This window comes from Euwallacea similis, chromosome 1 (genome assembly GCF_039881205.1).
Source record: "Euwallacea similis isolate ESF13 chromosome 1, ESF131.1, whole genome shotgun sequence".
NCBI classification, from domain to species: Eukaryota; Metazoa; Arthropoda; class Insecta; order Coleoptera; family Curculionidae; genus Euwallacea; species Euwallacea similis.
This window is the reverse complement of record NC_089609.1, coordinates 4,376,174-4,391,393: the sequence shown is the minus strand read 5'-3', so window position 1 is coordinate 4,391,393 and position 15,220 is coordinate 4,376,174. Positions and strand designations below refer to the sequence as shown.

At 34.6% G+C, this 15,220-nt stretch overlaps 1 protein-coding gene across 4 annotated transcripts in view; it reads right to left on the bottom strand.

The window, feature by feature from the left end:
- LOC136414362 (transducin beta-like protein 2) overlaps positions 1 to 12,019 on the bottom strand; it is a 31,644-nt gene extending 19,625 nt beyond the window's left edge. For 3 of the 4 annotated variants that reach the window (XM_066398599.1, XM_066398379.1, XM_066398451.1), the window contains exon 1: positions 11,884 to 12,019. In XM_066398599.1, the coding sequence (XP_066254696.1) occupies positions 11,884 to 12,019 (136 nt within the window). Of the gene's footprint in view, positions 1 to 11,872 lie in introns of all 4 variants that reach the window. The other variant, XM_066398532.1, reaches the window with a different exon arrangement.
- Between the last annotated feature and the right edge of the window lie 3,201 nt (positions 12,020 to 15,220).

Here is a 15,220-nt window from a genome sequence, read left to right as displayed (position 1 = left end):
ATATGCCGCCATTTATATGAATTGGGTGCTATTAAATTGCATGTAATGTGCACGGAACGGATATGTAATAAAAACGGAATTTACAGGGCACATAAACCTTTAATCAGCCATAAATCCTTCTTGCAACAAAATCATTAATTCAAACCCAGATTCGACCACAAAAAGAATAAAATTTAATTTTTATCACTGATTATGATTTCAAATTTATTTCTAACGCAAATGGCTGCTCATAAACCTTAATTCAGTGGAAATATTTGCAATATTCCCGATTAAAATTTAAATGTGATTGATAAACACGTATTTTCCCATTGTGTGCTGATAACTTACATCACCGGTGGAAGATGATTAATTAGGAAAATTAACGACTTTTCAAGGTGGTTGAGGAGTACGAAATTGGGGAAGTTCAATATATACCTGTGACCGTCGGAACACTTATAACTGTAACAACAAACAATTTTGTAGTTTTATTTCAAATGGCATAAGTATGCGTTAGTAAAGCAGTTTAGTTTTATTTTTCTTATCATATCCGATACTCAAGTAAAAACGAAATTTGTGTAGTTGCATGCACGATATTCGCATACAAACTGGATCAGACATAATGATCAAAAACCGTGCCAAGAACACATCGACATTTAAACAAACACACACATTGATATAGCAAATAAAAGTGCCCCCACAGTTTTGTCGACACATTTTGCATAATATATCTAGCTGAAGATAGCAACCATTTGAGGATTTAGTGAGAGACGTAATCACCACGTGGTTCTCTGTGGAAGACAAAGTTCCAAATAAAAATAAAATAAAAGAGTATAGTAGAAAGGCAAAGAAAAGGAACACACAATAGACAATTAATTTTGACAACGGTAAGATATAAACCATATCGACACACCAAGAGATAAAACTCCGGAAGTGATAGCCGCCAACAATATTACCATCGTCATTTAGTCCACCTTTCCATTTCGATGAAATAATTGCAACGTACTAAACACCTTTCGCGTCTTCATTTAATTATCTTACTTTCAACAACCATCTTTCGGTTAAGTAAATGTTAGATACAGCGAATTTCAAAGAAAGAGAAGTTAAAAAAAAAGGGATAGAGAAAGTGAGAGAAGAAAAAAAATATATAAAAAAAAGAAAATAATTTATTGAGGGTTACTTCAGTGGGTGAGTAAAAGAAAAAGGGAGCACCTGATAACAACACGATATATTACAGACTGCCTATTAAAAAAGGAAAAAGAACACATACGAAAAGGAACACTGAAAACGCTGACCCCACATATACATTTGGCGGACCGCCTTATCAATATTATTGCTTTTAGGCAGATTAAGGTTTTGTTTCTTCAATATAATTTTTTTAAAAAGATTTTTAATAAAAAAAAGAAGAAAATAAAAGTGATTTATCATTAAGCGTCAAACATCCAATTTTCCAGGTATCAATTTTTATTTCGGGATCAATCTACGCTGTCGGTCGGAATTAATTATTCACTTGCTCATTAACACTGAAAAGTAAACAGTGATTTTGTTACGGCTGCGACCTCGATAAATCACCAAAAAAGTAAAATTTAGTTAATTAAAACAATTACTATACCAACAGTAAATATTTCGTAGCGTTCACTTTTTCTCGCATCTCATCTTCCAAGAGCTGAAATCTTTATTCCGAGAACTACTTCAGAATTAGAAATCAAGTTCTTGGGTATTCCTTATCAAGATTCTGGCAGAATTATGAATTCAATGTCAATCACGGATTTCTAAAACCGGCAAAAACCAAAAATATTACGTTGTTCTATGAGTGGATTCCCGACTTAACACAAGCAGAATAATCAGACGATAACCTAGACATTGTGACCTAAAAAGGCTAGAGAACTACTAATTACTACTTCTATTGCTCATTGTAAGACGATAAATGCTTCAGTGAGCTTCATAAGGTCGACCAGATCGCTCATGTGTAAACCATCTTCTGTTATTTAAGGTGTTCTATATCATATATCCAAAACTGGGTCAATACAAGAAGAATTTCACATAAGGCGTTTATATCTGTGAAGTTAATGGATGGACTTCTTCAAATACCAACTTCCATGGAACCATACTGAATCGCTTATTGCTGCAATCGAGGCTGCAATAAATAACGGTCAGGTTGAGATAACTCAACCATGGTTATTTACCGGAATGTCTCAGGTACCGTAAAGGTCTAGCTGATGGAGCAGGCAGGTTTTTCAGACGCCTCTGAAGATTAAAAATGAAGACGGAGGGTTGATATTTCATCAGCAGAGCAACAGGATGAAATGATAATTTTGCCATTTTTAGATCTCCACAAAACTGGAGAAATCAGAACTAAATCTTGGTCAAATCGGGAATTGTTTTTTCAATAAATATTCGAGAATTAACCATCAGCATTGAAAGTTTCGAGTTGAGATTGATAAATATGCTCTTTTTTGAAGAGATAGACGAATCTCCAGCAACCTCGAGAGTAAATCGCAATATGAAACTTGGACATCGTGTTTCTTTCTGATAGGTTTCCTATTTTGTCGATACATTTTAGGTAAGTTCCTTTGTATAACTTGGGATATTTTTCCTTGTTTTCCGTATTTTTCACATTTTTTATGTAGAGGAACAATAACACACACTTATTGATAATTTCTCATATTTTATAAAATTTTCAATTTTCGATCTCATTATCATCAAATTTCGATCTCATTATCTGCATTTATTTTAATTTAAAGGTAAAAGTTAAGTAATAAATTTAACTTAATTTTTCAAGTTAACGAATATACACGATTGAGCATATGTTCTGGAACAGGTTAATTACAGATGAATGAAAAGAGTATGAACCTCTGGTATACCCTTCTGCATAAGAATAATATACATATGAAGCGAATTGCGATGAGCGAATTTAATACAAAAAAGAAACTTATAGCAATATTTAATATTTATTTATTTTTTATTAATCGTATTTTACAGTTGAGATTTTTAACGATCACCCATCACTCCTTATTTTTTAATTCTCAAAAATGCATTTTGCCGAGTAGCAAATTGCCCAACTTATCCACAATTTAACCGAAGATGAGTCTCTTAGGAATTTCGAGATTCCCATAAGGAGCTTCGATTTTGAACCATACTGTAATGCAATGATGAATCTTATCAATAACAGACTTACAGGTTTATTGCTGTATTTACACTTTCTAGTATATTTATACATATTTTTTATTATTTTCTTGCATTTTCGTATCTTTTCCATATTTGCAAGATTTTTGTTTACATTCTATTTCCTTACTTAGAGACTTCTAAGTTTTCTCTTATTATCTGGCTATAATTCATTGGAGCTTTGTATTTCCTCATTTTTTACTCATAATCTTTTTGAAAATAATGACAAATTTACTGCTTCCAAAACCATCTCAATCTATTTCTGTTGTATTAAGGTCACTTGAGAATGTATAGATGTAAACTTTTTAAAAGATATTTAAAGACCTATATTCATATCCTTGAAGATCTAGAGGGTATTCAACTCCCAAGGAAACCTGGACAGCATTCATGCATCGTACTTATAAGGGCATGGGCAACAATCGTGTCAAGGGCCTCAGCCAAGGCTTAAAGAAACATGAGAGCAGGTATATAGAGAACAATTGCTGAAGGATTAAATTTTAACTGCAAGGCATTTTTGAACAAAGTGGATCTCCCTAAATCAACATCTAAATCAATGTGTTCGCATGACTTGATGGGTTTTATACCCACTTCAATAAAAACGCAAAACTTTGCAAAGAGGACAGACTAAATGACGAAAGGCGCAGGCTTGTTTCTGATAAATAGAAACTCAAGAGATCTTAAGCTGAGAACGAAGCTGGAACTGAAGGTCATGACCTTAATTATGTTGCCAGACAACAATGGCTTTAAATGTACTTATGTAGGATATATTTGCACAAATAATAAGTTTCTAGCAATCCGTACGAATCATGGGAACATATAAATAATAAGTGCGCCTATAAAATAAAATAACGAGTGCGATAAGTATTATTTTATGGCATTCCTCCGGACATTGTGCGGTCAGATATCTATAAAGGTTTAGAAATACTATTTACGTTGAATGGAAAAATTCCATTAAGCCATAACCTCGTGGCGACCCTCATCATACCAACCTTAACCCTGATAAACGAGAAGTTAACCGCAGCAGCGATATTGCTAATCGTTTCAATGAACGCAATTTCTGAGAAAATTTAGCGAATTCTACTGAAATTCACTGATTCAATAATTAAAATCCAGAGAACTGAAATAACGTATCTTTGAGTTTCCTAGAAGGCCATTAATCGCACTATTATTGGTGTAACTTATTTAATGAGGAATTAACACTCTCCTGGGAGGTTGACCGCCATGGTTCGTTGAACGTAATGAAAGTCTTAAAATAGAAAGTTTGTTTTGAGAAATCTTTGAAAAACTGCTAATGGAAACTGAAGAAACAGAAAACGAGTGACGTTTAGGTATGGTTCGGAAACAATTTTATAATCTGTTTAGGTGAGTTTTTCTAGGTATTGTAACCAGCTTCAGTATGACCACTACCACTGACATAACAAGATAAGTGAGTGTACCAAAACGATTATACCCAGGATTACACTAATTACAATAACGAAATTTCCCACGTTACAATGTTAATTAGTGCGATTTCGATGTTTTTACTTGCCTCAAGACAATATTTCCGATAAGACATAGATGAACCACATCATGGTCGTGTATGATGGCATAAGTGCAAGGTCATAGAAATGTTTACTGATATTACTAGGCTGGTAATATCTGGAAGTATCTGGAAATACCTGGCTGCAAAATGGAAGGAAAGCTTTATCAATGATTAAATCAAATCTCTTGTTTCCTGCAACATAAACGTAACTAGAAAATGTTTTTGAATTTTAGAGCTAGTGGATGCTCTTGACTGAGTCTAAATAAATCTAAGAGATCGGAATATTTTCAAAGGACTGGAGCTGCCTACTTTTTACCAATTTTCAAAATTTAAATGCCCATACCTCAGTAATATGTTGCATTTGCCCCAAAAATAGCTTAAATGAATTATTTTAATGCGCTCTGTCACGGCACAAACGGATGTACAAAACCTCCTTTCGTTTCTGAGATACTGGAACACATTAGTACCTATTTTTTGCAATTTAGAAAGTACTGTATCATGAAGATGACTAAAAATACATTTCAAGGCTCCAGGACTTCAAGTTAAGACTTATATTTTTTTATTTATTTAGATTCTGAATCTGGTTTATTCGAGATGTTATGAATTCCCACAAGATTTTTTTAATATTATGTTACTTAAATAAACCCCCTAACCTAAAGAGTTATTTTCTCGGTTATTTTAAGCTTAATCTATTAAGTTATTACTGGCCAAAAATTTTATGTTACTCTTTAAAAATTAAATTCTTTGAAAGTAAAGTTGTTAAACACATAAGTAGCAAAACACCTATAATGATTGACTTACTGACGACTTTCGGTCGATTAAACCCGGATTAGAAATCAGTACACGTCGTTCTCGTCCTAAAACTCGGCACATGTCACGATTACGTTGAGAGCAGCCTTGAATTAAGTACTTGCATATTTAAACTGAGACGATAAAAATATCTTCGCATGTCATTGATATCGAGCATCAAGCAGTTGATAAAACTGTTTCACTTTTGATATTTTTCACAAGTTCCTCTATATATAAACTCCAGATTTTGCGCCTTCTTAATACAAATTTTAAGCCGCCTAGTACTTGGCGTGAATACCAGGGCTCATCATCGGGGGGTAGGGGAGAGTAAAAACTAAGTTTGAACTGCGATATGATAAATGTATCACCTGTACATATGTATACATATAGGTACTATGACTTACTTAACTATTTTGGTCATTGAGAGGCTTATGATGAGGTACATCAGTTATCGGTACGTGTTAAAGCGAGAAGGGTGAACTATTCGTAAATCAGTGTCAAATCAAAGGACTTTCTAAAACAGTATATTATGTTGCAGTAGGAAATGTAATCATGTTTACATATCATAACATGTTCCTTATGAGGAATATAATGTTTCACCTTCAATTTCCACGTAGAAAAATAATATTCCTGGCTAAAATGTGCAATCCTCTTTACCAGATATACAAGGGGATGAATACATTAAAAAATTCCTGGTGAACAGTGCTTCGAAACAAATTTTATTTACTGTACGATAGATAATTTTTATTCGTCCCTTTAATGGTGGAGGGTGCAGTTCAAAATTAAACAGTCACAACTTCAATATACAGGGTGATTCAGGTTTTATCTTGATAACTTCAGGAATCGATAGAACAGGTTAAAATAATGGCCATTCATGATAAAAACTTATTTCCTAAATCACATCGTTTCGGATATAGAGGGCGTTGAAGTAGGATTTTTTTTCGTTTTTTCCTCATAACTTTTGAACCACTAATCCGATTAAAGTGAAATTTGGAACATAAACATTTCTCATGGCCTCACATAAGCTTCGTAAGTTTGGACCACGCACTTCTCTTAGAAGTGTATGTTATGTGTTATCCCCCTCTTACTTTCTTTCAAAAGTTCAACAAAAAACAATAATTTCAATAAAACAACGGTGCACCATTGTTGCCTGATTACTTTTGAAACTTTTTTGTCTCTTTGGGTTTTTTGATATGTCGCTTCTTATCTGAAATAAATAGTCAATAAAATTTGTGACAGCGTAGCTCCTTAGTCGCGTAAATTTCTTTTAACGTTATAGCAAGCCATGGAAAACAAAACTCACTGTGATTTCTGTGAACTGACGTTTGTGAAAAACACTGTCAACAGTATTATTTGAAGAGTATCTTTAGTCCCAAGAAAAAATGCCAAGAATTTTTACAAATGCAGAATACGCCGATATACATTATGTTTATGGTTTTTGTGACGGCAATTCCAACGCGGCAGTTCAAGAATATCGAACACGCTTTCCAAATAGAAGAATTCCAAATGCACAAGTTTTTGTAGATGTACATCGTCGATTTTCGGAATTTGGTTTACGCCACTACAATGAACAGAATCGTAATGTACAGCGAAGACACAATCAGCGAATTCTTCATCTTTTTGATGTAGATAGAACATTAAGCACACGCCGAGCCGCTCGGCAACTCCATTTATCTCAATCGAAAGTACTAAGAACACTCAAACAAAATCACCGGAGGGCTTTTCATTTTCAACCAGTTCAAGGTCTGTTGGCAGGAGATTCTGAAAAACGTCTAAATTTTTGTAGATGGGTTTTGCATTCATTAGAAATTAATCAACAATTTTTGGATAAAATTCTACGGACAGATGAATTTAATTTTACAAGAGCTGAAATTGTGAATTACCATAACCTACATGTTTGGAGCCAAATTAATCCTCGATGTATCAGACCATCTTCTTTTCAACAACAGTTTAATGTAAATGTCTGGATAGGTGTTGTAGGTAATAACCTCTGTGGGCCGTATTTTTTGCCTCTCCGTTTAAATGGGAATTTATTTTACGAGTTTTTGGAGAACTTTCTCCCAGGTGTGCTCGAAGATGTCACCTTAAATTTACGTGAACGCAGTTGGATGCAATTGGATGGAGCTCCTGCCCATTTTGGAAGGCAAGTACGACAGTGGTTTGATGAGAATTATCCTCGTCGATAGATTGGATGATTACCCAACAACCACCTGAGTATGTGGTTTTCTTGCGAAGGACCGGTATTTTGACCACCGCGCTCGCCAGATCTGAATCCTCTGGATTATTTTGTTTGGGGCCATCTAAAAGTGGTCGTTTATGATACACCAGTAAATACCCGTGAGGAATGAATCCAAAGGGTAAAGCAAGCTTGTATTCAATTAAAAAACAAAACAATCCTGTTCAAATATCGGCTGCGGTTAATATGCTAGTTCGTCGATGCCAAAATTGTATTGAGGTTGGAAGAACGCATTTTGAGCAATTATTGTAATTTTTTTTATTAGTTAAGAAGTTCAGTAATGTGGTTTTGTAAATACGGTAATAAGTATTTGTTGATAAATTAATTTTAATTTTAATTTTTTCTTAGCGTTTCAAATTCTCTTGAAATAATTGACAGTGTTTTTCACAAACGTCAGTTCACAGAAATCACAGTGAGTTTTGTTTTCCATGGCTTGCTATAACGTTAAAAGAAATTTACGCGACTAAGGAGCTACGCTGTCACAAATTTTATTGACTATTTATTTCAGATAAGAAGCGACATATCAAAAAACCCAAAGAGACAAAAAAGTTTCAAAAGTAATCAGGCAACAATGGTGCACCGTTGTTTTATTGAAATTATTGTTTTTTGTTGAACTTTTGAAAGAAAGTAAGAGGGGGATAACACATAACATACACTTCTAAGAGAAGTGCGTGGTCCAAACTTACGAAGCTTATGTGAGGCCATGAGAAATGTTTATGTTCCAAATTTCACTTCAATCGGATTAGTGGTTCAAAAGTTATGAGGAAAAAACGAAAAAAAATCCTACTTCAACGCCCTCTATATCCGAAACGATGTGATTTAGGAAATAAGTTTTTATCATGAATGGCCATTATTTTAACCTGTTCTATCGATTCCTGAAGTTATCAAGATAAAACCTGAATCACCTTGTATAATCAAAAGCGTTTCGCAGATCACACAAGGTAACATCAAGGCAATATCCCTCTTCGAACCCCTCAACAATTTTACTGCATACAGGACCCTTATGAAATTTAAATTCCTTATTAGAGAATGAGTTATGTGCTTAAATTGACTCGCATGTTATAATAAATAACGCAGGACTTATTTCTCATATTGCTAATGATGGCGCAAATTTCTGCTTTTAAATCCCAATTTTGGAACAATTGAGCGAACTTTATGCTGTGGATTTGTTTCAACAAAAATATTAATTGGAGGAAGTATATTTTCAATTTTATCAGCAATTACGTCGACAGTCATTTGAGCTGAAAGGGCTCGATGAGTTACGGCACAATTTATAATGCCCCAATAAACATCAGGGTTCCATCCATTCTGGAGGATAATATCCACACCCTTATCTAAAAAGCAACTTTGATATTCACTCAATTACTAATTTATTGAGTTTAGTCATTTGAATCAATGCGACAGATACACAGGGTGGTACTAACTCAATTAGCCAAACTTCAACCACATATTTATTTTGCAAAAAATTAATTACTTATGTTAATAAAACCAGTATTATACAAGTCAATGCTTTACTAATGAGAAAATGAAAATTTTCATCCATATGATTAAGGTAAACTAGGTGGCTAGCAAACAGGCAATAATGCAGGTAAGTAGGTAAGTAATTTTTATTCGGATTTAATATTCGCGAAATCTAATCTATGCTTAGATTACTTACTCCACTAGCGCTTATGTGATAAATATTGTTTAAGGCCGATTTTCAATGATAAAGTCCCAAGATTCGCCACTTGACTTCATTTGGAAATCCAATAAATTTAACTTCGAATGTAAGAATCACTTTGACTTATCGAATCCAGGTTCAGGTCGAGAATTTAACACCAATCATCTAGTTTAATGAAACAGTTTATACACTGTCGTTATCAAACAACTGGTTCTTGGAATCGCCTAATATTTTACATTATTCTCTTTAAGGGGGTCAGTCTTACAGGAAGTGAGAAGTGGTGGATTGAACAGCGAAAAGGGCTACATAAGGCCTGATTGAAAGGCTTCAATCTCTCCCTTCACCACTTTACAATTACAAATAATAGTTGTATGGCAAAGTAGTAGAGTCTGGAATTAAAAATAGACTTTGACTAAGACTTTGGCAAATTTTGCATATTTTTTAGACTAACTTTTGGACATGTCCAAAAAAGAAATGAAAAGACAAAAAAATTTTATTTAAAAGAATAATAATTTTAAAAATTGGGATCTGCATAAGCGTGTTGACAAAACATGGTTGGATCAACGGATCTTTGCATGTCGTCACATATGCATTAAATATTTAATATAATACGAAAGATAACAAGAACAACATATGTTGAGCTTTATGTATTTAACGTTATATTTTCAATTCGTTACAATCTGTACAATAATTATTGATTAGTGATTAAGTTTTAAAATTCTTTCTTCAGATTGAGACCAGTCCCCCCTTTGTCACTTTCTAAAAGTCTAGGTTACGTAAGATCTACAATCACTACAGTCTTCATTTAAGTAGTTTATAATTTAATAGTCATAGTATGCTGTCACTTTTTAGACAAGCAACTACTGTGACTACCAAATATTGCTAACAATAATAATATACCTAGTGGGCAATGTCTTGAAGCTGTAAGGATTTTTTTTCTCATAGTAAAGTTTTTCCTCTAGTATATCTTTCCTTTTTAAGATATTTAGAATATTTATAGTATCGAAGATGCAACGAACAGTAGTTCGCCATATTCAATAAGCATAACTGTCAGAGATCAACAATTGTACCTCTTGGGTGTTAATAACTGTAATTAAGCACTAATTATTTGCTTTAGTTCTCTTGAAGATTTTTCATGGATGCGGAAAGTCCGAATCGATAAGAATTATCAGAAAAAGAACTGTGAAGGCAATATTTCTAAATACCTAGAAGCTTTAGAAGATAGAATAAATGAAAACAACCTTCAATTAATTTTGGTGTTTTTAGATCTACATTGCAGTTTCCTAGCAGTGATAAATTTAATAGTAAAATTACTCTCACTCTATCCTCTAAAAAAATGGATGGAGCTAACGGTTTCCCCCTTTCCATGAAGACCTTCAAGTGTGAAGTAATTTCTAGACCATAATCCTCTCGAAAATGTTTCCTCCCCTAACAAGAATAACATTCACATTTATGAACTTGAAAACTACTTAAAGAAAGATACTGAAATTCAAGAAGACACAGGCAGGACCTTTAATGGGGATGAAACCTTTTTCCTGTGTCCTGAAAACAGAGGATTTTTGGCAAAAAAGTAACGAAAGAACATCTACTGGAGAAAACATCATTTAAACCTTCCCATAGTAGAGACTTACTATTATATTTACTTTTTTAGCACCAAATTAAATGATTACTCGATAATATACCCCTGTTCCATGCTACATGGGCAAACATTTTTTTTCATTTCTTTAATTTATTTTTTAACATTTTTTCCCATTAATTTTATTTATTTATTTATTTTTCATTTATTTCATTTATTTATTCATTCATTTTTTAATTTTTACTTGTGAATAAACAGTTTCTAAAATCACATAGAACACAAAATTGTATTGTATTATTTATGCTGAATATTTTGCAGCTAAAATAACACAAATTTGATAGATGTTTTAACCTAGGCGTTCAAATGTCAAAACCACGTTTCAGATAAATTTATCTGTGAACTATTGATTGCAATCTATGAAAAAATTATGTGCAAAAGTGTTTTATCATATGATTATGAATTCGTAGTAATAATTAAATAACAATTTTTACTAATAAAATAAAATGAACTTACATATCACTCAGGAATTCTATAAGAATGTTAACTTGACTTTTTAATCCTGCGCCACCAGTGCGGATTTGCCCGGAATTAACCAGGCGCGAAACAAAAGAATGCAACATGAATCATGCCATGCCGGACCGGAATCTAACCTCAAAAGTGCATTGGCAGTGAATTGAATGCCCCAATTTCGAAACGATTTTATTGCTTACAGAACCTAAAACCGCATTTTTACTGTTATTTTTGGGCCACCCACATAACGTCTTTAAAAATAAACCGACTTCGAATCAGAAAAACACTAACTGAAATAAGCGATTGCCCGGACTCATTATGACCACGTGAGACTTTGCTTCAAGGCTGTAGAATGCACTCTAGAGCTCTGCATCTCTTTGCCCTTTTTCTTTCGACATTCACAACTAAATTGAGCAGAAACTTAATGTTTCATTAAAGATTAGACTCACCAATTTCATCCCCTTCCCCGGATTGGCCTTGTTTAATCCATTTAATAAAGAAGATTAAAATAATAACACCAAGTCCCAGAAAAACCGCCAGGAGAACTGCCGGCTGAAATATATCACTTTCCAATGAAATACTCATTTTCCGTTCTCAGAAGGCGACTTTTAAGTTAGATTTTGACTTTTATGTTCTTTTAATTGAAAATTAGAGGATTTTCTTCCCGTAACCGACGATCGACCGACAATCTCGTTTCTCGCTCCGTTTCTCAAGCGGCGGCAGAATCACACTGGCCATGCAGACAGATGAATATCGGCGGGAGCGCAACGGAACTTGCGCGCGTAATTTGAACTTTTTGATGTCGTCTTCTAGTGGTGTTTTGCGAAAAAATTCTCATTCTAGGTGATTGGAAGGTCCAAAAAATGTTCAAACCCATTCGCGGCAATTGCTAGAAGATAACCGGTATCCGTATAACTCTTTCTGATCAAGTGAAATGAAATTTTCGACTGAAAGGTTTTGCGGATTGTCGCGCGCTTTTCACTTTGCCGGAGTCGTCGTAGTTTGCGGTGGAGAGTCTCGATGGAGCGCGTGGCTAACACGAAGAAGCGGCATTGCCAAATTTTGAATTATTCCTTAAACTCGGGAGAGGTGTTTGAATATTTCGAAGCAGTAAGAAAAATTTTAAACGCTCTTGCGCACTTCGAAACTTTAGAAATTGATGTGGATTGTTCAAATTCCAATATTTTTCTTTAAAATAGGTCGATCGAAAGACTACCCCTTGCTTAATAATAGAGAGTACAAACAACGCAAAACCAACCAATGATATACCAGAAAACCTGATAATTTTGGTGCCATGTCAAAAATTCCTATTTTTTTTTAAATCTGTGCCAAAAGGGAGGAGCTGAAAACTTGGCTTCGTTCGTTGCTGTTTTAGTTACCTCATGGCCCTCCCTATTAATAAATTTAATGATTAAGTTGCAAAAAACCCAAAGTGGCATTTTTAAAATTCTAGCCAGATACAGGAATAAATAAAAGAAGCAGGAGGCAAGAAGGAACATAATTGTATGCAATGATTTTTTATTCATGCAGAATAATGCAAGCGCAGATGCAGCGAGAATTGTGCGGGATTATTTCACCGAGTTGGAGGTTTCAGTGGAGTGGCCAGTGCGAAGCCCACACTTTAACCCTATAGAGCATTTGTCAGAACAAGTGTTTATGATCAATTCAGTCCTCCGCAACTCGGGTGGAATTAAGAATCTCGCTGATGATATGGTAAGGAATAAATTATATATTGCCCGAAACCTGATGGGTATACCAAATCGGTATTTTAAATGCTAGAGACGTCAGTTTTTATAGAGAATATGAGGAATTGCTCGACAATCTGCAAAAATGTCCCAACAGAATTCCTACGTCGATTTGTTACCTTTTAAGCCATATGCCCCTCTTGTGATATCTGTCTCCCCTTTGTCGCATATGTCGTTGAAATTACTGCCCGCTGTAGTGTTGTTAATAAAATCACAAGGAAGTCAGTAAAAATCGAAAACATTCACAACACACAAGCTTGGCAACAATGTGGCTCATTCTATGATCAACACATGAACCTATGACGCGTCCTACTCACATGGTCAAGTTTCACGTTTTTACGATTTACGTGATTACGCATGCTATGTCGTGACGTGGGAACATCTCTTAAAATTTGGTAATTCACTATTAAGGTCATCGCTTATCTGATACCATCGTCTTGCACTATCAAAGCCACGTTCACAAGTATGCTCCGAGACCGCGGAATTTGAAGAGCTTTAATGATGATTCCATTTGTACTTTAGTACCTTGAAGTGGGTGTAGATTTTTCTAGTGATTGGGTGAATTTCAAGTCATACGTCATGCAAGTCAAAAAATCGCAGACGAAGTTTGAAGCCTTACCGGATGAAGCATCAATAGGGTCCTTGGGGTCAGCGCTTCCATATGCCGTTTTTAGGTCCGTCTCGGGGACGCTGAAGAGGGAACTACGACAAATCACTGATCACTATTGAGACTCCACGACACTAAATGAATAACCGGGCAAAAACCTTATCAGACGCAGTCCCGTTATGTTGCTTTGGAACTTTATGGCACCAAAATGATTGTTATTGCTCAGAAATCCGTTATTTTGCTTATTGTTTGGCACTTAAACTCACTTAAAAGCACTTTCTTACTGACTCGAGTTTTTGTCTGTCGCGCTATCTCTCCGCCACACGAACAAAGTGAAAAAGGCGCAATTAATCTTAGGCTTTTGTTCGAGAAATTGGAACAGGTTACTCCATTCGAGGAAATTGTTTAGTCACCTATTAAGGTATTGATAATGTAAATATGGTCCAAACACGTTCGACAAAGCAGGTTTTACTATGCATGAATCACTTTTGATTTCTCCGCTCAAGCCAGCTTTAAACTCTGGCATTGATTTTAGATTCACTTTCAGGAGCAGGAAGCCCCGTTACTTACAGTAATACTTCCTTCTAAACGTCCGGCAAATACCTCATTTACTCCATTGCCTGCAACAATCTTCAGGTAATTACCTCGTTGAAAACCCTTTATAGTACACCGATCACACGTGGCACGCGACATGTAAAATAACAATTTATTACTCTGAACGCATATAATTCAGTCCAAAGCAGTCAATGTGAAATTATGTAGTAATAAATTCGTCAAAACTTCAAATCAAATTACTCACTCAATAGCGGGGTATTTAGTATCGGGGCATGATGCAATCATTCCAGCGAATTACAAAGGATTTTCTGTTAAAGGTATGATGCCATGACTTTTGACCATGAATTCCCATCTCGTTTTGTAATACATAAGTACACATTTATTTGCAATAAATTACTAGTTTTGTATTACATATCGTGTTTGCCACCAAATTGCTGCTATTTATAGCGTTTGGACATTCCGAATAGGTCAACTGCATAAACCATAATTACGAATATACAATAAGAGTAACGTATTTTGTAACTAGTGTTTATGCTTCAGATGAAAATGGATGACAATAAATTTGCTATAACTAGTTGTTACATTTTTAAGGAATTTAGTGTGACCCAAGAAGCTTCTATTAACCTCACGGTGGTTGCTCAGCTCTGAAGCACAAAAATCTAAAAAATCCTTTAAAGCAGGAAGTTTTATTGGTACAGGGTGTAACATTTATCTTGAGACGTTGCAACATCTCGAATAATAAGCGCTCTACGAAAAAAATGTCTATTATAAAAGTGTAATTATTCCGCGGGGAAATACATTGATGCTAAAATTAATGCCAATCTGCCCTTCCTTGTGGGGGGGAAGTAACTTTGATTTCTTAAATGGCATCTCCTCCTT